This window comes from Rattus rattus, chromosome Y (assembly GCF_011064425.1).
Source record: "Rattus rattus isolate New Zealand chromosome Y, Rrattus_CSIRO_v1, whole genome shotgun sequence".
NCBI classification, from domain to species: domain Eukaryota; kingdom Metazoa; phylum Chordata; class Mammalia; order Rodentia; family Muridae; genus Rattus; species Rattus rattus.
Window position 1 is genome coordinate 2241184 of NC_046173.1, and position 25775 is coordinate 2266958.

The window sequence follows — 25775 nt, forward strand, 5'->3', positions numbered from 1 at the left end:
GGGCTTTCACTTTGCAAGATCATAAAGATTTTCTAACTACTTTTGGGCACAGCAAAATGAAAATACTATAGGTAATTTTAAAAGTAAAAATGTATGATAGTTTCTTCTTTTAACGTAATCTTAGTATTCCTTTTCTGGTCCTTAATCCATTTTATTTTTTACTGATAATCATTTTTTGATTAAAATTTTATTCTTTTCTCATACAGTTTATCCAAATTATAGTTTCCCTCTCTCTACTCTTCCCAGTTCCTTGCATTTCTGCTCTCCTCTGGATCCAATCACTTTTGCCTGTCATTAGAAAAGAACAGGCTTCTATGAGATAACAGCAAAACATAGGGCTGGAGAGATGGCTCAGTGGTTAAGAGCACTGACTGCTCTTCTAGAGGTACTGAGTTAAATCCCAGCAACCACATGGTGGCTCATAACCATCTATAATGAGATCGGATGCTCTCTTCTGGTGTGTCTGAAGACAGCTACAATGTACTTACAAATAAATAAATCTTTAAAAAAAATAAAACATAACAAAAAAATATAATAAGGTGAAACAAAAACTATTGTATGGAAGTTGAACACAGTAACAGAACAAAAGGAAAAGAGTTCCAAGAGCAGGCAAAAGAATCAGACATTCAATTGCACACACAGTCCAGAGTCCCATAGATGTAGATAATAATAATAGTATGTATGCCAAGCCCCTTGTTCAGATGGCCAGCAGGAGAGTTAGGAGGAACAGGCCCAGCAGTGACCAGGCCCCAAAGCCTCACAGAGGAGGTAAGGAGGAGTGAATGGTGGTTGGGGAGAATCTCACAGCCTGACTGACTACCATTTGGGGTGATTTTTTTTATATAGAACTCAATAGGCAAGGATATGCTCTCTGTTTTCTAGTGGATAAGAGATTTGTCTGTCTTGTTAGTATTCTCAAAGTACCACCAACTCTTTTGTTTCATTGATTCATTTTATTGATTTCAGGCCAGGTTTGATTATTTTTCCCCTCTACTCCTTTTGGGTGTGATTGCTTGTTTTTATTCTAGACCTTTCAGGTGTGCTGTTTATTTGCAAATATGAGATCTTTTCAGTTTATGTGTGCACTTCTTGCTATGAACTATCTTAGTACCACTTTCATTATATCCCCTCATTTTGGCTATGCTGTGTATTCAATTTTGATTCAATACTAGAAAGTCTTTATTTCTTTATTTCTGTCTTGACCCATTTTTTAATTCAATAAAGAGTTGTTCAGTTTCCATTAAGTTTATAAGGTTTTTTTGTTTTTGTTGTTGATGCCCACCATTAGTCCATGGTGGTCAGATTAGACGCAAAAAGTTATTTTATACATCTACTGAGACTTGTGTCTGAATATGTGCTCAATTTTGGGGGAAGTTTTATGGGAAGCTGAAGAGGTATACTCTTTTGAGTTTGGACAAAATGTTCCAACACTATATATTAGATCATATATTTGGCTTACAATGTCAGCTCCAGAATTTCTCTGTTTAATTTTTGTCTGTGTGACATGTCTACTGGTGAGAGTAGGGTATTGGCAGTTGGAGGGGAGTGGTGTTGATATGTGATTTTAACAGTAATAGTGTTTCTTTTACAACTGTGGGTATCTTTGTGTTTGGGGCATAGATACCAAGGATTGAAATGTCCTCTTAATGGATTTTTACTTTGGTAAAAATCCTTATCTCTTATCTCTTATCTTTTGGTTTGAGGTCTTATTTTATCAGATATTACAGTGGCTATACCAGCTTCCTTTTAGGTTCAGTTGCACCTGGAAGTGTTATTTATCCCTTATGTTGAGGTGTGTTTCTTGGGTACAACAGAAGGATCAAAGTATGTTTGATATCTGCAATACCATTTTGATTTTAAATTAGTGTCCACTTGTAAATTACTACTCCTGTGTATAGTATATATATTCTTTCTTTTATCACTATAGATTATATAACCCTCAATGCTAACACTGCCCAGGTGGGAAACCCAAAATAGTAATGAAGGAGTTAAAATGGCATTAAAATGAAGGGATTAAAATGATGCCTCACTACATTCTGCTATAACCACAAATAAATGCATCATTATTTATTTATTTATTTATCACTGGCCACTGTGTTAATATTGGGATATGTCAGTGCCCAATGGGTTGTCTTCAATTTAACTTTCTCTCCTATGGCTCAGGAATATAAGATAAAGTAAAGGCATATTATATCACTGTAATTCCATTTAGAGTTATTTCTTTCAGCTTATATTGTTGTTATTTTTTTTCAGAGATAAAATACATCTGGCACTTTCTTGTATTAATATTCCTGTTTATTTCTTAGGCTTTGGGGTGAACCTGTTAATCTCCGTGAGCAACATGATGCATTAGAGTTTTTTAATTCTTTGGTGGATAGTTTAGATGAAGCTTTTAAAGCTTTAGGACATCCAACTCTGCTAAGTAAAGTCCTTGGAGGATCCTTTGCTGATCAAAAGATTTGCCAAGGCTGCCCACATAGGTAAGTCCCAATAATAATGTTTTTTGTTGTATTGCTCTACATTCACCCAAGAATCCAATTTTTTAAACTGGATATTTTCTTTACTTACATTTCAAATGATACCCCATTTCCCGATTTCCCTTTTGGAGTCCCTTTATACTTCCCCCCTCTTCCTTCCTCAATGAGTATGTTCTCCCACCCACCTACCCACTCCCTTCCATCTTCCTGATTGTTTTCCTCTACCCTGGGGCATTGACCCTCCACAGGGCCAAAGGCCTCTCCTCTATTTGATGCTCAAATAAGGACATCCTTTGGTACATAAGCAACTGGAACCATGGGTCCCTCCATGTGTACTCTTTGGTTGGTGGTTTAGTTTCCAGAAGCTCTGAGGAGTGTGGTTTGTTGAAGTGTTGTTCTTCCTATAGGGTATAAACCCCTTCAGCTCTTTTAATCTAACTCCTCTATTAGGGACCAAATTCTCAGTTCAATGTTGGCAGAGAGCACCTGCCTCTGTATCTGCCAAGCTCTGGCAGAGCCTCTCAGGAGACAGCTATACCAGGTTCCTGTCAGCATGCACTTCTTGGCATCAGCAATATTGTCTGAGTTTGGTGACAGCATATGGGATGGATCCCCGGGTAGGCTCACTCTGAATGACATTTCCCTTAGTTGCTGCTCCATAATTTGTCTCTATTTCCTGCCCTGAATATTTGCCATTTTTTCTTCTATGAAGTTTAGTGTATCTGCTGTTGATTTGAGGGATTTCATCCATTTAGAAATGAGTTTTGTGCCGGATGATAAGTATGGAACTATTTTTATTCTTCTGCATACAGACATCCTATTTGAACATCATCATTTGTTAATTATGCTGTCTTTATGTTCTACAGTGTTAGTTCTGACTTCTTTATAAAAAGCCATGTGGATTTATGTCTAGGTTTTCACTTCCACTAGTCACTATGTATGCTTTAATAGCCATGTAGGTTTTTTTTTTATATCTATAACTTTGGAGTATAATTTGCAACCAGGAATAATTCGGTTCTCTTTTAGTCAGTATTGGCTTAGCTATTTGTGTGTGCGTGTGCGTGTGTGTGTGTGTGTGTGTGTGTGTGTGTGTGAGAGAGAGAGAGAGAGAGAGAGAGAGTATGTGTGAGAGTGTGTGTGTGAGAGTGTGTGTGTGTGTGTGTGTGTGTGTTTTCCTATAAAAAGCTAAGGATTTTAATTCAATATCTGTAAAGAAATGTGGCCTGAGGACCAGGATGTAGCTTTCAGCTACTGCGCCAATGCCATGAGTGCTATTGCCATGCATGCCATTTTCTCTGACATAATCATAGACTAAGCTTCTGAAGCAAGCACCAATTAAATGCTCTCTTTTATAATAGCTGCCTTGATTTTGGTGTTTCCTCACAGCAACAGAAGAGTGACCAAGACAAAAAGATAATATTTAAAAACTTAACATAAGTCTTTGTCTTCTAATATATTTAGGTATGAATGTGAAGAATCTTTTACAACTTTAAATGTAGACATTAGAAATCACCAAAATCTTCTTGATTCCTTGGAACAGTATATTAAAGGAGATTTATTAGAGGGTGCAAATGCATATCACTGTGAAAAATGTGATAAAAAGGTATGTATCATGGTTTTCAAAGTTAATATGTATGTAATAGAGACTGGCCAACTTTGGAGTTGCCTGTAATTATGCTTAATACCAGCCTCTATTTGGATGTTTGGAGACTAACTGGTAATATTCATTAATAAAAATTATTAAATAATAAGATTAAGAAAACAGTAATATTCGTTACTTTTCTGTTGCTGTGATACAGCCTCATGGCCAAGGCAACTTACCTTTAATATTACTTGGTATATATGGTTTATTTGGGCTTATAGATGGATAGTAGCCTGTCACTGTCATGGGGAAGTATAAGGCCTGCAGGTTGGAGCAGCAAGGTATAAATTCAGATCTTAAATTGCAAGCACAAAACAAAAAGAACAAACCAGCAATAGTAGGCAAGGTTGTTTTTTTTTTTTTAACTCTCAAAGCCTGTATCCTTACTGATATACTTCTTGCCCAAGACCACACCTCCTAAACCTTAAAAGTAGCACTAACAGTTACAAACATTTCTCATTCAGACCTTCAAAGTTGGTTATTGGTTAGCTAATTTGGGGATAAACTTTATTACTTGGGCTGTTCTAAAACTATATTGCTCATGGTGACTTTTGACTCAGACTCTTTCTGCTTCTAGGAAGTAGGACTGCAGGTGTGCATAACTTCTTAGTACCGCTCTGTTTTTTAATTTTTTTTAATTGTAGCAAAAAAGAAGTCAGCATTCTACCTTACTTAAAGTACATGTCAGTAAAATAATAGAGCCAGCTGTAGTATACCCTGCCTTTAATCACAGCATAGACAGAGCCTGAATTCATGGCTAACTTGATCTACATAGAATATTATGACCACCTACACCTACAGTGTCAAAAAAGAACAGTAAAAATGGCGTATTGATAATTGTTGCTATACAGTGTAAATAGTGAAACTCAGATTTCTAGAACCCACATAAAAATCATGTGAACATAATGGCCTGCCTGTGATCTTAGTGTGTAGAAGGCAGAAACAGAAGTTTGATCCCAACTGCTGCTAGCTAAATGGGAAAATGGTGAGTTCTGGATTCAGTAAGGAATTTATATTACACAAGGTAAAGAATAAAGGAAAAAACCCCTTTCACACCAACCTTGGAAAACTGTATAATACCTTCGATCACACCCCCTCTACAGAAGCACAAATATATACACACACTAATACATAATATAGTAAGTAATAGTTGATAGAGTCACATACATTAATCCCAGAACTAGGGTGTCCAAAGCAAGAGAGTCTATAAAAGGATAGCCTTGATTTCATCAGAGAGTTCCTTACCAGCTAGACTACATAATTAGATACTTACACTAATAATAATTACTAATCAAAACATTTATTCATGCTCCAGATTTTACTCATCAAATTGGAATTTGTAAAATGTGTTTTATTCTACCAGATTACTTCCTAACAGTTATGTCTTAGATTCAGTTACCTTTAGGCATTTGGATTGTAAAATAGAATATTAGACTACTACTCCTAATAATAATAATAATAATAATAATAATAATAATAATAGTAATAATAAACTATCTTTAAAGATAATTACGCAGGAAATAAATGGGTCAAATTCCTTGACCCATTTAACTTCTGCTCTGCAAGTTTTCTGCATTGTACTTGATTAGTTACTTGACAGTGACTTGGGTAATAAAAATGACCTTAAACTCCTGATTCACATTAAAGAGGTGATTAGATAACAGTGACAATATGGAATCATTCCATAAATAATATATTTTACTAATTTTTACATTGTGTAAGAAAAGAATAAATATTTGAAGGTTTGTAAATATTGTTTAAAATTCACTCATTTTTCAATGACCTTGAGTTTACGTTCATTGTCATTTTAAATAATTTAAAGATTTCTAGGGTTTTTATCTATTTTGTTATATTGTCTGTTTCAGGTTGATACAGTAAAGCGCCTACTGATTAAAAAACTACCTTCTGTTCTTGCTATCCAACTGAAACGTTTTGACTATGATTGGGAAAGAGAATGTGCAATCAAATTCAATGATTACTTTGAATTTCCAAGAGAATTAGATATGGAACCTTATACAGTGGCAGGTGCCACAAAGCTGGAAGGTGACGGAGTACATCCACAGACTCAATTGATTAAGCAAAATGAACAGTCTGAAAATGTGGTACCAGGAAGCACAAAATACAGACTTGTTGGTGTGCTTGTACACAGTGGCCAAGCAAATGGTGGACATTATTATTCTTATATCATTCAAAGAAATGGTAAAGACAATAATAGAGGTCGCTGGTTCAAATTTGATGATGGAGACGTAACAGAATGTAAAATGGATGATGATGAAAATGAAAAATCAATGTGCTTTTGGTGGGGAGTATATGGGGAGGATTTTGATCACATATGATGAAGCGTATCATACAGGCGTCAGAAAAGATGTTGGAATGTATATTCTTTTTTATGAACGAGGATGGAATCTCTAACTGATGAAGATAATGAGATGATGATAACATATTTGTCAAGAGCTAACAATTACCAGAACCTCATCAGATTATGTCACCAGATATTGAGAGAAGTGTATGGAAACAGAATGTGCAATTCCTGCATAATCAAATGCAATTTAGCTTAGAATATTTTCAGTTTATTAAAAAACTGCTTACATGTAATGCTGTATACTTAAACCCTGCTCCAGGTAAGTTTATCTGAAAGCAGTTCTTCTTGATTGATTTGAAAGTTTCTTTCCAGATATTACTACTATACTTAAAGTTTTTCTTCTCCAGTTTTCTTTTCTCCAATCCCAGCCCATAAACATACTCACTTTAATCCATTTGGACTTGTGAGCATCTCAGTTACATCAATTTTAAAGCAAAATTTGTAGAAAATACATATCATTAAATGGTAGCTTTAATATTGAAAAAGTAAGAGCTTTCCTTCATTTTTAGTTTAGTTTTGAACTTGGTTTGTTGTGTTGGGATAAGGATAGTCGTGGTTCAAGTATTTTGTAACCTACAAGTTGAAAATATCTATATTTCTATATCTATAGTGTCTGATTCTATGCACCTTTTATACTTAAAGGACAAGATCACTTACCACCAGAAGCAGAAGATATAACAATGATCAGCATTCAGCTTGCTGCTAGATTCCTCTTTACAACTGGATTTCATACTAAGAAAATTGTCCGCGGACCTGCCAATGACTGGTATCCCTTTGAATTTCACTTTGGTGATTGTGTGTACTGAGTTAATTGGGATGTTTATTATATTGTGGTTTCGGTTTTTAGGTAGGTTTTGTTGTGGTGGTTGTGGTGGGTGGTTGGTTTCGTTTGGTTTCTTTTTTATTGTTTTGATTTGATTGGGTTTTTGTTTGTTTTGGTTTTTTGAAACAGGATATCTATGTATCTCTGGTTATCCTGGATTAAGATGGTTTGTTTGTTATGTATGTGGGAGTGGGTGGTGGTTGTGGTGGTAGCAGCAGCAGTTGTAGTAGTAGTATTGGATATATTTATTTACATTTCAAATGTTATCCCCTTACCTGGTTTCCCATCCATAAAATGCCTATCCCATTCCCCCTACCCCTGTGAGGGTCTTTCTTCACCCAACCACCCACTCCTCCTCTCCTCCCCAACGTGACATTCCTATACACCTAGAAGATCCAGCCTTGCCAAGATCAAGGGGTTCTCCTCCCATTAGTGTACAACAAGTCCATCCTCTGCTGCATATGCAGCTGGAGCTATGGGTCTGACCTTCAGAGGGTGGTTTAGTCCCTGGGAACTCTGGTTGATTATTATTGTTCTTATGGGATTGCAACCCCCTTCAGCTCCTTCAATTCTTTCTCCAACTCCTCCATTAGGGACCCTGTTCTCAGTTTAATGTGGAATGGAATGTAGGATCCCAGGTGGGGCAGTCTCATGCTCTGTTCCAAACATTGTCTTTATATTTCCTCCTGAGTATTTTTCTTCCCCCTTCTAAAAAGAACTGAAGCATCCAGACTTCGGTCGTGCTTTTTTGAGTTTAATGCAATCTGGGGATTATATCTTGGCTAATCAGAGGTTTAGAGCTAATATCCACTTATCAGTAAGTACACATCAGGTGTGTTATTTTGTGATTTGGTTACCTCAGTTAGAATGATAATTTGCTTTTCATTTTTTTGCATATATTACTGGATATTTTTTATTTACATTTCAAATGTTACTCCCTTTCTGGGTTTCCCAGCTATAAGCCCCTTATTCCATCTCCAACCCCTTTTTTTCTATGAGGGTATTTCCCTTCTCCAACCACCACCCCTTCCAGCCCAGACATTCTCTTACACTGGAGGGGTCAAGCCTTGGCTTCTCCTTCATTAGTGCAAAACAAGACCATCCTCTGCTACATACGCAGCTGGAGCCATGGGTCAGTCTATGTATAGTCTTTGGGTAATAGTTTAGTCCCTGGGAGCTGTGGTTGGTTGGCATTGTTGTTCTTATGGGCCTGCAAACCGCTTCAGCTCCTTCAATCCTTTCTCTAACTCCCAGCAGGGAGCCCATTCTCAGTTCAATGGTTTGCTGCTAGCATTCACCTCTGTCATGTCATGCTCAACCTGAACCTTTCAGGTGACAGTTACATCCAGCTCCTGTCAGCATGCACTTCTTAGCTTCATCAATATTGTCTAGATTTGGTGGCTGTATATATATGGGCTGGATCCCTAGGTGTAGCAGGCTCTGAATGTTCCTTTACTCTCTGGTCGAAACTTTAACTCCATATTTCCTCCTATGAATAGTCTTATTCCCCCTTTAAAGAAGGACTGAAGCATCTGCATTTTGGTCGTCCTATTTCTTGAGCTTCATTTGTTCTCTGGATTGTTTCTTGGGTATATTTACTATATTAATCCTGCCATTCCATGAGCATGGGAAATATTTCCATCTTCTGAGGTCTTCTTCAATTTCTTTCTTCAGAGGTTTGAAGTTCTTATTGTACAGATCTTTTATTTGCTTGGTTAAAGTCACACCGATGTATTTTATATTGTTTGGGACTATTATGAAGGGTGTCATTTCCCTAATTTCTTTCTCAACTTGTTTCTCTTTTGTGTAAAGAAGGCTACTGATTTTATTTGAGTTAATTTTTTTATACCCAATCACTTTGCTGAAGTTGTTTATCAGTTATAGTAGCTCTCTGGTGGAACTTTTAGGGGTCCTTAAGTACACTATCATATCATCTGCAAATAATGATATTTTTTGACTTCTTCCTTTCCAATTTATATCCCTTTGACTTTTTTTACATCTTTATTAGCTTGGGTATTTGTTTCAATTGTTATTCCCTTCCTCAGTTTCTGAGCCAGCATCCCTCTAACCTCTCTCCGTCCCCTTCTCTATGGGTGTTCTCCTCCCTATCCTCCCCCCATTACCGCCCTCCCCCCCCCAACAATCACATTCACTGGGGGTTCAGTCTTGGCAGGACCCAGGGCTTCCCCTTCCACTGGTGCTCTTACTAGGATATTCATTGCTACCTATGAGGTTAGAGCCCAGGGTCAGTCCATGTATAGTCTTTGGGTAGTGGCTTAGTCCCTGGAAGCTATGGTTGGTTGGCATTGTTGTTCATATGGGGCCTCAGGCCCTTCAAGCTCCTCTTCTTCAGTCCTTTCTCTGATTCCTTCAATGGGGACCGTTCTCAGTTCAGTGGTTTGCTGCTGGCATTCACCCTATGTATTTGCTGTATTCTGGCTGTGTCTCTCAGGAGAGATCTACATCCGTTCCTGTCGGCCTGCACTTCTTTGCTTCATTTCGTCTTATCTAGTTTGGTGGCTATATATGTATGGGCCACATGTGGGGCAGGTTCTGAATGGGTGTTTCTTCTGCCTCTGTTCTAAACTTTGCTTCCCTATTCCCTCCCAAGGGTATTCTTGTTCCCCTTTTAAAGAAGGAGTGAAGCATTCGCATTTTGGTCATCCTTCTTGAGTTTCATGTGTTCTGTACATCTAAAGTAATTTGAGTATTTGGGCTAATAGCCACTTATCAATGAGTGCATACCATGTGTGTTTTTCTGTGATTGGGTTACCTCACTCAGGATATTTTCCAGTTCCATCCATTTGTCTATGAATTTCATAAAGTCATTGTTTTTGATAGCTGAGTAATATTCCATTGTGTAGATGTACCACATTTTCTGTATCCATTCCTCTGTTGAAGGGCATCTGGGTTCTTTCCAGCTTCTGGCTATTATAAATAAGACTGCTATGAGCATAGTGGAGCATGTGTCTTTGTTATATGTTAGGGCAACTTTTGTTATATGTTATATGCCCAAGAGAGGTATAGCTGGGTCCTCAGGTAGTTCAATGTCCAGTTTTCTGAGGAACCTCCAGACTGATTTCCAGAATGGTTGTACCAGTCTGCAATCCCACCAACAATGGAGGAGTGTTCCTCTTCCTCCACATCCTCTCCAGCATCTGCTGTCACCTGAATATTTGATCTTAGCCATTCTCACTGGTTTGAGGTGGAATCTCTGTGATTTTCATTTGCATTATGACTAAAGATGTTGAATATTTCTTTAGGTGTTTCTCAGCCATTCAGCATTCCTAGGTGGTGAATTCTGTATTTAGGTCTGAATCCAATGGAGGTGTGTTCCTCTGAAGAATTGGATTTGTATTTTTTTTGTAAAGATTTATTTATTTATTCTATATGAGTACACTGTAGCTGTCTTCAAACACACAAGATCTCATTACAGATCTCATACACACAGGTCTCATTACAGATGGTTGTGTGTCACCATGTGGTTGCTGGGATTTGAACTCAGGTCCTCTGGAATAGCAGTCAGTGCTCTTAACCGCTTGAGCCATCTCTCCAGATCCTGGTTTTGTATTTGATGGGGATTCCTTTGACCTCCTTTTTGCTGTCTGATTGCTCTGGCTAGGATTTCAAGTAGTATATTGAATAAGTAGGGAGTGGAGCAGGCTTGTCTAGTCCCTGATTTTAGTAGGATTGCTTCAAGTTTCTCTCCATTTTGTTTGATGTCTTAGTGTATATTGCTTTTACTATGTGTGTGGGCCTTGAATTCATGATCTTTCTAAGACTTTCACCATGAAGGGATGTCTGTAGTTTCTCAGCATCTAATGAGATGATCATGTAGTTCTTTGTCCTTTGAGTTTGCTTACGTAATGAATTATGTTGATGAATTCCATATATTGAACCATTCCTGCATCCCTGAGATGAACCCTCTTTGAGCATGATGAATGATTGTTTTGATGTGTTCTTGGATTTGGTTTGGTAATTCTTTTAAGGAATTTTGTGTTTCTTCTTTAAAGACACCTGCTTGTTTACCAGTGTTCTGTATTTCTTTAAGGGAGTTATTTATGTCATTCTTAAAGTCCACTATCATCATCAAGAGATGTGATTTTAAATTCAAACTTGCTTTTCTGTTCTGTTGCGATAATCCAGTATTTGCTTTGGAGTGAGAACTGAGCTCTGATGATGACAAGTAGTCTTCGTTTCTGTTGCTTATGTTCTTGTGCTTACCTCTCAAAATCTGGTTATCTCTGATGTTAGTTGGTCTTGGCTGTCTCTGACTGGAGCTTGTCTCTCCCATGGGCCTGTGAGCCTGTGATCTTTGGTGTGAGAGTGCTCCTGGCAGACCAGCTCTCTGTCCACAGTTTTGTATCTGAGAGCTCTGGGAGAGCCCCTACTCTGCGTGTAGACAGAGATCAGAAGGGTCCTGTCCTAGGCCACCGTGTGTCTCCTGAGTCCTGTGCACGCCCAGCAGTTCTCTCCTTGGACAGTCAATGGGGAAATAGTGAGGTGTCTCCCGTAGGTTGTAGGCTTAGGAGGGAGAGTGCTCCTCGCAGACCATCTCTCTGCAGGGCAGGTTTTGTGTCCAAAGGCTGTAGGAAAACACCAACTCTGGGAGCAAATGGAGACCAGTAGCTAGTTTTTATTTCTGATTATGGCATATCTTTATTGTAATTTTATAATGATTATAATATTATTATAATTAAAATAATTAAGCTATATCATTTAGTAGAAGGCATGTCTTAAATTCTCAAATGTACAGTTTTAACTTAAAAATTAAGTACTAACTTAAAAATTACAGAATAGATAATATCTAGATTTAAACTTTTAACATCATTCATATTAAAAGATATTAAAATAAATCTTCAGATAAAGAAGTAGATTTTTACAGAGTCTTAACATACATTCTTTGTGGCTTAAACCATTTTGTTATTCTATGAGACTTGTAATAGTACCTTAGTAATCATTGTGGTATTTGTAGGAATACCAACAGGAACCACTGATTGTGTAGAGAAAGGAGAGCTTTTCTTTTTTCATAGTAACCTTTCCCTGCTCTAAAGCCCCAATATTCATAGATGTTTCTGTTTTAGGTATGACGCGCTGTGCATTCTCCTCCGTCACAGCAAGAATGTGCGTTTTTGGTTTGCTCATAATGTCCTTTTTAATGTATCAAACCGTTTCTCTGAGTACCTTCTGGAATGTCCAAGTGCAGAAGTCAGAGGTACATTTGCAAAGCTTATAGTTTTTATTGCACATTTTTCTTTGCAAGATGGATCTTCTTCAGCTTTTGCATCACCTTTTGCAACTCCAGGACCTTATAGTCAGGTAATTGTTAGCTTTTCTATAGTAGTTAAGTAGTTGGAAATAAAATTTTGTTTCTTGCAGATTAAAATTATAAAAATTAAGTGTTTTTGAAATATTTACCATAGGGGAAAATGATTCTAAATGTATATTGTAATACATAAAGTTTTAAAATTCTTTTGTGCTATTGAAAATAATCATTGGGACTTCGATGAGGAAATTTGTACTCAGCTACTAAATTTTAAATTATGTTTAATGTTTAATTTTGTAATAGCAAACTTTCTGTTAAGTACTTTGTGGTTTGGTAAGGACAAGATTACACTACATAGCTCAGACTGATCTAGAATTTATATCGAGTCAGACCCAGCTTTATAAACACCTAGTACTCAGAAATCAGAGATAGACAAATCTCTGCTAGTTCAAAGCCACTCTATTCTATATACCAAGTTCCAGGACAGATAGAACTACAAAAACCTTGTTTCCAAAGGACCATAACACATTTATTTTTCTTATTACAATTTGAACAAAACAACGGATAAAGTCTCCCATGAAATTCTTTATTTCCTTTTTGAAAAACCAACTAACCTGAATTTTTTTCTGAAATAGGAACAAAAGTATTTTAATGAAGATAAAAGTAGACTGATTTTATATGCAGTTGCTGATAATTTTTTTTTTTCCAGATCTATGACAATTTGAGTTTGAGCGATCATTTGCTAAAAGCAGTATTAAGTCTCTTGAGAAGGGAAGTTTCTGAACATGGGCGACATTTACAACAGTATTTCAATTTATTTATAATGTATGCCAGTTTAGGTAAGGAATACTTCGTTCTTTTAGTGATTGTTTCATGATTGTAAAAAAAAATGGGCAAACCATTAAATCAAATGATGAAATAATAATTTAAACTGTGAGCTATATCCTTAAAACCCTTGTAACTGTTCTTATGTATTTCATCTTATACTAAAATAGAACACATATTGTACTTAATGATTTTTTTTCTCTGAAAGTCTTTTAGATCAGAACCCATAAATCTGATTCATGGTGCCTTCTGAAAAATAATGATTGTCCTGCTATATCCTGTCTAAGTCAAAATATAATTGTGTTAAGAAATTACTGTTTTCTAAAGGGTATGGATAATAATAAGTTTGGTGTTTGTTACATTTAGGAAATATTTCTCAAAGAGCTTGCATTAGTTAAAAAAACACTGCTGTTGAAAGAACTTAAATTGAAATTACCAATAATATAGGTAAATAATCCATTTACATTGTTTTGTTCATATATTAGTTCCATTTCTACTAGAATACTTTTTTCTCCAATCACATTCCTGTCCATTACATTCTATCAATGATTCCTACCTAGATAAGTAGGTAAGTAGACATACAAAACAGATAGAATATGCCATAATTTCAAAGTTGCTTCAGGTTTGGTGATTTTGGCAAGGGGGTTTCAGGTGCTAAGGTGCTGAAAGAGAGTAAATTTATTATAAAGTTATTTATAAATATCTGTGATTTATTTGTTGGTGCATCAGTGCTTCGGTTTCCTAATTCATTAAAATGTGACAAGAAGCCAGAGAAATGGCTCAGTTCAGCTATTGTTCTTGCAAACAATTCCTAGGATTCACACAGTGCCTCACAATTATTCATAACACAAATTCTAGGAGATCCAGTACACTCTTCTAACCTCCTCATAATCCATGAGCTATGTGTATGTGTATATATATATATATATATATATATATACATACATACATACATACATACATACATACATACAAGAAAACAAAAATGTATATAAAATAAGTCTTTTTAAAAAGTGTTGACTACTTAATATTAGCAGGCTTGGGTAAAGGTACTATATATAAACCTTGGCAACCTGAAGGAACCAGTTGTTCAAAGTTTTCTCCACATGTACACATACACACTGAGGTATGTGTCTAAAACATATGTGTGCACAAACTAAAAATAGTTTTTATAAATTAATATAAAGCAAACTTATCTTAAGTATTTGCCATAGTTTTATGAAAATGATATTGGAAATTATACAATTATCTTAAATAATATATGAACATATCATGGACATATACCCAGATTTCTGTTTTCACAATTCACTTTGAACCTTAAAAAGAATGAAGTATCATTTTGAAGTAGTAGCATTAATAAAAATGGAAGTTATTATATGGATAAAAATTTTATTGAAATTTTATGATTTAATTCTTTTTGCTTATTTGAAATTTTCAAAATTCTGACAGAAGTCAGACTTTAGAAATCAGTAAATTAAAAAGAAGAGTAAAAACATACCTTTTCTTTACCCAGGGAATTTTTAGAGTTAAGAAAAAAGCCTGGTAGTTATAAAAATAATTTTATTTGCCATTTAATTTACCTTTTCTTTTTTATATGGGTCCTAGAAAATGTTATCTTTTTTTAACTTAGTGTAGGTAAGCCTGAGAGTTGGCTCTGGTTAAGTACTTGTTGTACAAAAGACCTGGGCTCAATTTCCAGCATATTCATGAAGACTCACAACATCCTTGAGGATCAGACATGTGTAGGTTACATAGAAGAACAGCAGGCAAAACACTCATACACATGAAATTCATAGATAATTCTTTAAAAAACTATATGAGACTATTATGATACTTAATCTTAATTAAATATCAATATTTATTTCTGTTTACATTCTTTGTATATTGTTATGTTCTAAAGTATTAAGATTATATTCATGTTTACAAGAGCTGTAAATTGTATAATCCATTCTAATTTTTCCCACAAATGTCTCTCCTCCCCCTTTTTTATAGGTTTGGCAGAAAAGACCCAGCTTCTAAAACTGAATGTACCTACAACCTTTATGCTTGTGTCTTTGGATGAAGGCCCAGGTCCTCCAATTAAATATCAATATGCCGAGTTAGGCAAGCTACATTCAGTAGTATCTCAGCTGATCCGATGTTGCAGTGTCTCATCAAGAATGCAGTCCTCTATAAATGGTAAAGTAGAAAGCTTTACTGTGTAATAGTTTTAAAATAATGCTAGCTGTGCATTATTCCTTGGTTCTTTTTTTTTTTTTTTTTCTCTTCGGAGCTGGTGCCGAACCATAATGCTAGCTGTGCATTATTCTTTGGTTCTTTTTTTTTTTTTTCCTTCGGAGCTGGGTACCGAACCCAGGGCCTTGCGCTTCCTAGGCAAGCGCTCTACCACTGAGCTAAATCCCCAACCCCCTGTGCATTATTCTTAAAAGTAAAACTAAAGACTTATAAAGTAAAAGAGTGAAGATTATGTACTTTTTATTATATTTTACCTGACACATTTTTTGATTTATTATTATTTAGAAGGAATTTTTTATTCTTGTTTTGGTTTTATACAGTGCCTTCCCCTTTTCTACCCTCCTTCCAGTTCCGTCTAATCTCTCTCACCTAGAGATCACTACATTTATTAGCAGTTCTCTAGTATTCCTATCATAAACTGTTAACTTATAATTTAATCTCTGAGGCATAACTTTTAATTTACTCATGCTCTATAACATATGTATAAAGGTCTGAAGAAAATCCTCAGGAGTCTATTCTCTCACTTTATCCATAATAATCTATTGCTTAGGAGGCTTTTGAGTTGGTTTATTAGTAAAGATTGTTGCTCGCCAAGCCTAAACCTGAATTTGATCCTTAGAACAAATGTACTACAAACCTGAATTTAATCCTTGGAACAAATGTACTACGAGAGAAAGGAGTTGTTGTCTAACACATTAACCTGCATGTCATAGCACTAGCACATGTATCCGTAAAGAAATGTTGTTACTTTTGTAAAAAGTCTATATAAGAAAAAAAGAAAAATGTTTACATATTCATTTTCTTTGTATGACTGTCTTGCCTTCATGTTAATCTTGATTTTTAATAAGAAATTAAGGGGGCACTTTGGTAGCAAATATACTAATATAGGAACTATACAAACAAGATTAGCATGGCCCTACACAAGAATAATGTACAAATTACTAAAGCATTCCATTTTTTAAATTAAAAAGTATTGATAGCTTCATTTTTTCCAATTTTCAGAAACTACCTTTTTATGATGTATCACTTGATTCTGAATTTTCTATTTTGCTTATTTAGAAAATCTAAAGATCAAATTCCATTGTTTAGAATAATAAATCTGGCATTGTAATTTTCTGTGAAAGTTTATTGACTTTTCATTAATGACATATTTTGCAGGTAATCCCCCTCTTCCAAATCCATTTGGTGACCCAAATTTATCACAGCCTATAATGCCAATTCAGCAGAATGTGGCTGACATTTTATTTATGAGAACCACTTATGTGAAAAAAATTATTGAAGACTGCAGTAACTCAGAGGAAACAGTCAAATTACTTCGCTTCTGCTGCTGGGAGAATCCCCAGTTTTCATGTTCTGTTCTCAGCGAACTGCTATGGCAGGTAAAACAAAATAAAAATAACCTAATTTTTTTTCATGGTCCTTTAAGTACAATTAAACTATGCCTTCACTAATTTTTTAGGTTGCATATTCATATGCATATGAACTTCAGCCATACTTGGATCTACTTTTGCAAATTATTCTGCTTGAGGACTCCTGGCAAGCTCACAGGTATACATAGATATATATACATATACATATATATACATACATATATGAGTCTTTATACTAATAGCATAATTAGTTTCACAATTTGCTTAAGTATACTGTTACTTTTTTGGTACTTTGTTTAATAGCTTATTAAATTATTAATTTTGTTTAAGCTTCAAATAAGAAAAATCCTATTATACAATCTTGGATGTAGATTATAAATACTAGATAGACTTTCAAATTGTCTTAAATTTCAGTATGAATATCAACTAATTAATAAACTAAATTATAACTAATTAATAAACTAAATTAATAAACTAAATTAAATTTCAAACTTAAATTTCAGTATGAATATCAACTAATTAATACTTTAGCAGATTATCTGATTTTAATTTTAAAATCTCTGGATCAACAAATCAGCTAATATTACACAAAAGTTGTAAAGCTGTGATATTCAATATTTTTCAGTTGTTTGTTTGAGGTGGTATTGTTTCTTTTAATTTGCCTTGAAGGAATCTAATTTTTACTGATTTTTTTAAGAATTTCAAAAAATATTATTTAGATGTCACTTCGGATATTTGCTGTTAATTAGTCACATCCTCTCTTATTGCTTTACCCAAAAAAAACTAAAAGTCAAGGTATAATTATAGTAAACAAAATTAAATAGTAATATATAATGAACACAAATTAATACAGAAACACAAGATTTTAATGTAGAAAATTCAATTCACAATAGTCAGCAATTACTTATAAAATATTTGCTTTTTTTTTTTTTTTTTTTCGGAGCTGGGGACGAACCAGGGCCTTGCGCTTCCTAGGCAAAAAGCGCTCTACCACTAAGCTAAATCCCCAACCCCAAATATTTGCTTTTTTACAGGTAATATTCTAGTCTGTGGAAGACAGGCCAAAGTTTGTATTGATGTAGATGCTCTTAAAACACTTAAGTAATGGTGATAGACAAAATACACTATAAGGTCTCCCACCTTAGTTTTGTCTGGTTAACTAATCTGTAAAGACTGAAATTTCTATATCAGACACACAAAACAATTTACTCTTGAGTTGAGCAATCATCTATTTAGTGAAATACATGACATAAAGGAAAACTTTTATATAATTTAAGTATTATGTAACATAGAGGTAAGTTTATAGTCCACTGAGAAGAAAAACAATTAAAGAATATAAATTTTTAATTAGTAGTTCAGGCTATATTATTGCCAGTGAGAAAATATTCTACACGACACATATTCTTAGAACTATATATTAAATGTGTGTGTTTGAGTTGTGTATATTGCACATATACTATGATGCCCGTGTAGAATCAATTCTCTTCTTCCAGTAAGTCTTGGGGACTTAACTTAGGTCATCTTGCTTTATGGCAAGCACCTTACTTGCTGATCCATTTCAGCAGCCCTTAAAGTTGTTTTTTATCACCAAATGTTTTCATTCACTGGTTCTCCTGAAAAATCATTTGTTCATCTTCTGAACTGCAATGTTTTATTGTTGTTTGCTTGCTTGCTTATATTCATTTAATTCTATTTTATATGTGTTATGAGTATTTTCCCTACATTTATGTCTTTGATACCCATATGCAAAATACCCACAAAAGCCAGAAGAGAGTATTCAGTTTCCTGGAGCTGGAGTTACAGATAGCCACCGTGTGGGTATTCTAAATCTCTAAGCCATCTCTCCTCCCTGCTGAAATACAGTCATTTAAAATAAGCAAACATGATTTAACCAGTCTTGAAGAAAAGAGACATGTTTAACTTGAATAACAGTGTTATCATCCTCTGTAATTCTATTCTAATGATTCAACTAAATGCATTTTAATGTTACATTAAAATTTAAATTAATAATGTGGAAGAAATCAGAACCTTAACTAGAATGAATGCTATACAGCATTAAAGTATTGGCTTCAGCCAGATGTGATAGGGCATTTGAGTGACAAGGGCAAGTATATCTCTCTGAATTTGAAGGTTTGTCTGGTCTGATACTGAGATTAAAAGGGAGGGAGATAAGGTATGTTCCTTCTAGGTGTTATAGTTTAATTTTGCTTTGGCATCTTTTCAGAATTCATAATGCACTTAAAGGAATACCAAGTGATCGAGACGGACTGTTTGATACAATCCAGCACTTTAAAAATCATCATCAGAAAAGAGCCTATCAATGTATAAAATGGATGGTAACTCTCTTTAACAGCTGTCCTGTTGCCTACCAGATCTTACAGGTAGAAGTTATTTTTTAAAGTTGTATAGAATTCTGGCCTCAAATTTTTCAAATAAGCCACAAATTTTTGAGTTTCCATTTTAGGTTAAAAACATTAACATTTAATCTCCTGCTTCTTTTTTTTTTTTTTAATTCCCCTAACTCCTCCCCCTCCCCTTCTCTGTGGGTGTTCCCCTCCCCATCCTCCCCCCATTACCGCCCCCCCCCCAACAATCACATTCACTGGGGGTTCAGTCTTAGCAGGACCAAGGGCTTCCTTCCACTGGTGCTCTTACTAGGATATTCATTGCTACCTATGAGGTCAGAGTCCAGGGTCAGTCCATCTATAGTCTTTAGGTAGTGGCTTAGTCCCTGGAAGCTCCTGGTTGTTTGTCATTGTTGTTCATATGGGGTCTCGAGCCCCTTCAAGCTCTTCCAGTCCTTTCTCTAATTCCTTCAAGGGGGGTCCCATTCTCAGTTCAGTGGTTTGCTGCTGGCATTCACCTATGTATTTGCTGTATTCTGACTGTGTCTCTCAGGAGAGATCTACATCCACTTCCTGTTGGCCTGTACTTCTTTGCTTCATCCATCTTATCTAGTCTGGTGGCTGTATATGTATGGGCCACATGTGGGGCAGGTTCTGAATGGGTGTTCCTTCTGCCTCTGACATACATAGTTTTGCTTTCTCTTGAAGGGAAATGGAGACCTTAAAAAAAAGTGGACCTGGGCTGTGGAATGGCTTGGAGATGAACTTGAAAGAAAGCCATATTCTGGCAATCCTCACTACACTTACAGCAACTGGTCTCCTCCAATACAAAGCAATGAAACAGCAAATGGTTATTTTTTAGAGAGATCTCATAGTGCAAGAATGACACTTGCAAAAGCTTGTGATCTGTGTCCAGAAGAGGTAAAAAATAAAAACTATTAATGACAGAAAAGTAACTTGTAAGCCAATGACCATGTATTTATGGTTATGTAAATATTCAATTATGCTTCTGTTTTGAATTAATAGGATATGTACATAACATAATTTATCCAGGTATACTTGCACAATTTAAGATATTGGTTATTTTATTCATTTATATTTCAAATATTATCCTGCTTCCCAGTTAAACCTCCTATCCCCTCCCCCATACCCCATGCACCCATGAGGGTGCTCCCCCAACCCTCACCCTCTTTCTGCCTCAGCTCCCTAGTATAGCATTCCTCTAGTCTAGGTCATTTTAATCCCAGCATTTGGATTTGCTTGGGTTTGCCTTTTTATAAGCCTCTAGAATTATATAGTGAGAGCTTTTCTCAAATAAAAATCTATAATTAATATACAATGTGAAATTGTCTCAAACATAATATCTGCAAGGATTCAATTGTGTATTTTACTTCAAAGTGTTAGAGTAAATAAAAATGTATTGAAGAGATAAGTTTTGTGCATTAATTGGTTATTTAAAACCTTAAATGAAGGAACTTAATTTCATTTTTGAAATTTATTTTAATAACTAAAGTATTTTTGTTGTTTTTTAATTTGGGGAAGATTCTGATTGATTGTTTTTGTAGGAGAGGAGAGAAACAGAGTTTTATGTAGCCCAGGCTGACCTCAAACTATGTAGTTGAGGATGATGACCTTATAATTCTGTTGCTTCACTCTAGACATTGTTGAAATTATAGGTGCATTTACCACACCTACTTTCTTAATTTCTTCTAAATTAGGACACTGATGACCAAGATGCCCCAGATGAGCATGAGTCACCTGCACCACAAGAGAGAACATTTTATCTTTATTCTCATAGATCTCAGTATCAACAGGTAAACAGGTTTTTTCATTTCTTACTCCCACTTCACTTTTTTTTTAAGATTTTTTTTTTATATGTAACACACTGTCACTGATTTCAGACACACCAGAAGAGGGTAGTACTAGATTCCATTACACAGGGCTGTGAGCCACCATGTGGTTGCTGAGAGAATTGAACTCAAGTCTTCAAGAAGAGCAGATGGTAACCACTAGCCATCTCTACAACCCCTAGTCACCTTCTATACTTTATTTCATTTTATAAATATATATGTATGACTTCAGCTTTGTTCAGATAACAAAAAAAAGCACATTTGTACTGGAATCATCCTGAAAAATGGTTGCTTTGACCCCCATTTTCTTTATCAGCTACCTACCCACACCAGGTACCTTGTGCTACTTCTGCCTTAATTAAGATGTATGAAACATGTAAATTCTATGACATCTGTTACCAGCCTAATGTTTATAATTCTAAGATAAACAGCAGAAATAGAACTGCATTAGTTACTAGCTCTAAATTCAGAAGAAGTAAAAATGTTTTTAAAATTTGTAATTTGGGAACTGATTCCTAGAACTCCTGGAAAGATGTCAGGATAGAACCAATCACAGAGTTGACCTTCTCCTCATCTACTCCCACAGACCTGATTATATATACAGTAATTTTAACTTAGGTCCTTAAAACCCATATAAAAATATTTGGTGCAATTGCATGCCTATTGGATTCTAGCACTTAGGATGGTTGAAACAAAAGGGTTTGCTGACTGGCTGGTCTAGACAAATAGGTAAGTTTTAGTTTTAGTGTGCAATCCTGCTGGGTTTTTTTTTTAATAAAAGTTAATTGGATTTAGCAAGTAAAGGTACTTGCTGTATACAAACCCATTGGCCCTAAGTTTGAGCCCTGCAAATCACGTACACAATCTGAAAGAAAACTTAACATTGCTGACCACCTCCGTTCTTCCCAGATCTCATTCACCATATCACATTCCCTGTTTCATGTACTCTTGAGGATTTTGTAATTTGGTTGGTTTCACTCTATAGCCTTGCTGGCCTGGAATTTGCCTCAAATTCATAGATTTCTGCCTGCCTCTGCTTCCTGAGCACTGGGATTGAAGGTGTGCATCACCATACCAGGTGGTATGTTCTTTTTTAGACCACTTATTGCACAGAGAGCATGAGTACCCTACCAGTCTATATCCCTAAAGTAAACAATTCTCCCACCTCCAGCAACCATCAGTTAGTTGCAAGTAGTTCTTCAGCTAAGGATTCATCAGTCCATCCCAGATTTGTGGTAGGATTTTGTCTGGCTCAATATTGTACAAGAAATCACAGCTGCTTTGAGTTCTTATAAACAATGGTACTGTCCCATCCTGTCTGAAAATATTTCCACATCAGTTGTCTACTACCTCCAAGACTTAACAGTCTTCGCATACCAATGTTTTCTTGGAAACATTGTGGGGAGAGATGTTACAGATACTTGAATATTGTTGAGCATATTATAGTTTTAATTATCTATACTTTGACCAGTTCTGAGTCACTGCTGTAACACAGTTTGCTGAAGAAAATGAACAGAAAGGCAAGGCAAAGGGCAAGGAAAGGAAAAAAAATGAAATAGGGAAGAGAGAAAGGGCTACTCTGGCGAAAAGAACTCTGAGAGTTGCACTACTAATAGATTTTCCCTTGGAACCTATAATCAGCCACAACAAATTCTTAGCCATGAATGAGACTTTCTTCTAAATTGGGACTTTAATCAGAAAATGGTTGGGTACTAATATAATTACACCACCATTACACAGTGGACAACAACTTACAGTGTCAAGGGAGGCATATCCCCACATAGTATAACTTCACCTAAACTCTATATATGAATATGCATTTCATGGAGCATCTGAAATGGATTTTTATGTGGCCTTTCCAGTATAGTGTTTTTAAACTCTTTTCTACTGCCCCTCTGTTATCCTCCCCTTCTGTCTCTTGCCCCGCTTTAAAACTCTCTTTACCATTATTGCTCTTCCTTCTTTTGTATCACCACCTATGTTGTGCCATCTCTCTCCCATAAAATCTGCCCTCCATAGCCCATTTCTAGTACTTCTACAAGTACTCTTGTTTGCATATTTAAAGATTCAAATAAATAAATAGTAAATGCTCTGAAGTGATATAGCTAGACAATTCTATTTGTGGCTTTTTTTAAGCACTTCCAAACTTTATAATTGAAAAGAAAATACAGCAAAAAAGAGACCAGCTAATAAAGATATTCCATAACAGTCTTGGCTATTAGGAGAAAAGAGGCTGACGAGTGAGGAAAATGATGAAAAGATTATCATAACATTAAGTCAGGATTGTTACAAAATTCAGTTCAGTTGTTCAATGTGTATAAAATAGTTTAAAAGAGCTTGGCTAGGCTGCCAAATCACACAAAAAAGATTCCCAGTCCAGTAAGGATGTTCAAAACTTTAAAGATTGGTCATCTGGCCCTGTAAGTGCATAACTGTGATCCCCACATTTCACCCACACATATATGGCAACGTTGTAGTTTTAGCCAACCTGGTTCATATAGCAGCCAAATTCTGTTTGATAAAAAGGCATTTCTAATAAGTTTGAAAGTGATATCATAGTAACTCTGGAAACTATATTTTTTTCCTGGTCCTGACTCTGGAGTGCCACTATTTTTATCAGAGTTAGAGATGAAATATTCTTACATGCTTTGTTCTTTCTCTTATTAAATATAGACCAGATAATTTGCTCAAAGGTTTGTGTACATACATATGTATATGTATACATAAATATATATACATATGTATAGGAATAATTTTTTAAGATTTTGTTTAAATGCTACATGAAAAATTAAATACCAAGTTTTAATAACAATTTTAAAAAGCTACTTTAAAAACTTGAGTATATGCTTTAAATTTTAATTGTAATTTTTGAAAAGTTTAACCTGTAGATTTTTTTCACCATTGTAGAGTTATGTACCTGAACAGCCATATTCAGGTTCAACAGAACATCACTTGAATGAACCTCAGAAAAATGATGATCCACAAGAAACTCATGAAAGCAGTGAAGAAGAATCTTCATCTCTAATAAAAGATCAGTGACACAAATAATTATCTGGTGTGTTGTATCCATATATTCTGGCCTTATATTAAAAACTTTTTCTGTACTTGGTTATTATTTAAAACTATAAAAATGTCCCAAACAAACCTGAGTGGAAAGTACATGCAGTGTAATTTACTGTGGTTATATACACAACCTGCTGTGAAATATGTATAGTTTTTAATGCACTTTTTATTTTATTTTTTATTGGATATTTTCTTTAGTTACATTTCAGATGTTATTCCCTTTCCCCATTTCCCCCCTGGAAAACCCATCCCTCTCCCCCCTCCCTTCCTCTATGAGAATGTTTCCCCACCCTCCCACCCTGTCCCATCTCCCTGCACTGGCTTTCCCTACACCCTACATGGGGGCATTGAGCTTTCACAGGGCCAAGGGCCTCTCCTCTCATTGATGCCCAACCAAGCCATCCTCTGCTATATATGTGGCTGGAGCCATAGGTCTCTCCATGTGTACTGTTTGAATGGTGGTTTAGTATTTAATTCTTCGTTGGTTTATTTGTTTGTTTGCAGTTTTAAAATGTCATGATAAATCTTTTTTGAATTTTTATTTATTTACATTTATTTATTTACATTTCAAATTACCTGGTTTCCCGTCCATAAACCTTCATCTCATCCTCCCACCCCCTCCTTCTATGAGGGTACCCCCCAGCCACCCAACCCTTCCCCTTCCCTGCCTTGACATTCCCCTACACTGGGGGTCCAACCTTGGCAGTACCAAGGACTTCCCCTTCCCTGGTGCCCAAGAAGGCTATTCTCTGCTGCATATGCAGTTGGAGCCCTGGGTCAGTCCATGTATAGTCTTTCAGTAGTGGTTTAGTCCCTGGAAGTTCTGGTTGGTTGATATTGTTGTTTTTACGATGTTGCAAGCTCCTTCAACTCTTTGAATCCTTCCTCTAATTCCTCCCAAGGGGGTCCTATTCTCAGTTCAGTGGTTTGCTGCTAGCATTGACCTCTGTATTGGACATGCTCTAGATGTGTCTCTCAGGAGACATCTATATCCAGTTCCTGTCAGCATGCACTTCTTAGCTTCATCGTCTTATGTAGTTTTAGTGGCTGTATGGTATGTATGGGCAACATGTGGGGCAGGCACTGAATGGCCATTCCTTCAGACTCTGCTCTAAACTTTGCCTCCATGTCCCCTCCTATGGGTATTTTTGTTCCCCTTTAAAGAAGGAGTGAAGCGGTTGGGGATTTAGCTCAGGGGTAGAGCGCTTGCCAAGGAAGCACAAGGCCCTGGGTTCGGTCCCCAGCTCCGAAAAAAGAACCAAAAAAAAAAAAAAAGGAGTGAAGCATCCACACTTTGGTCATTCTTCTTCAACTTCATAGTGTTTAATTCTTAATGTCTAATACTACTACACAACCTGAAATATATGTACAATATATTGTCTGACTGTTAATTCTCATTCTCAAGAGAATGATAACAAATACCTGCCATACCAGAATGTGTAGAAGCATAGTAGAAGATAGACAGATAGATAGACTTGGGTAGATTTTTAGGTTAAGGTTTGCAAACTTTTCCCAGC

General features: G+C 35.7%; 1 protein-coding gene and 1 pseudogene across 1 annotated transcript in view; both read left to right on the forward strand.

Annotated features, from left to right (window-relative positions):
• Positions 1–24234, forward strand: part of LOC116889599 (probable ubiquitin carboxyl-terminal hydrolase FAF-X) — a 129771-nt gene extending 105537 nt beyond the window's left edge. Inside the window, 14 exon segments of the mRNA XM_032890532.1 lie at positions 2307–2480; positions 3939–4080; positions 5985–6578; positions 6581–6740; positions 7124–7247; positions 12389–12623; positions 13280–13409; positions 15388–15573; positions 16789–17009; positions 17090–17178; positions 19225–19381; positions 20054–20266; positions 21064–21159; positions 24103–24234. Of these exon segments, the coding sequence (XP_032746423.1) occupies positions 2307–2480; positions 3939–4080; positions 5985–6578; positions 6581–6740; positions 7124–7247; positions 12389–12623; positions 13280–13409; positions 15388–15573; positions 16789–17009; positions 17090–17178; positions 19225–19381; positions 20054–20266; positions 21064–21159; positions 24103–24234 (2653 nt within the window).
• Positions 16495–16591, forward strand: LOC116889633 (annotated as a pseudogene).
• Positions 24235–25775: the final 1541 nt, after the last annotated feature.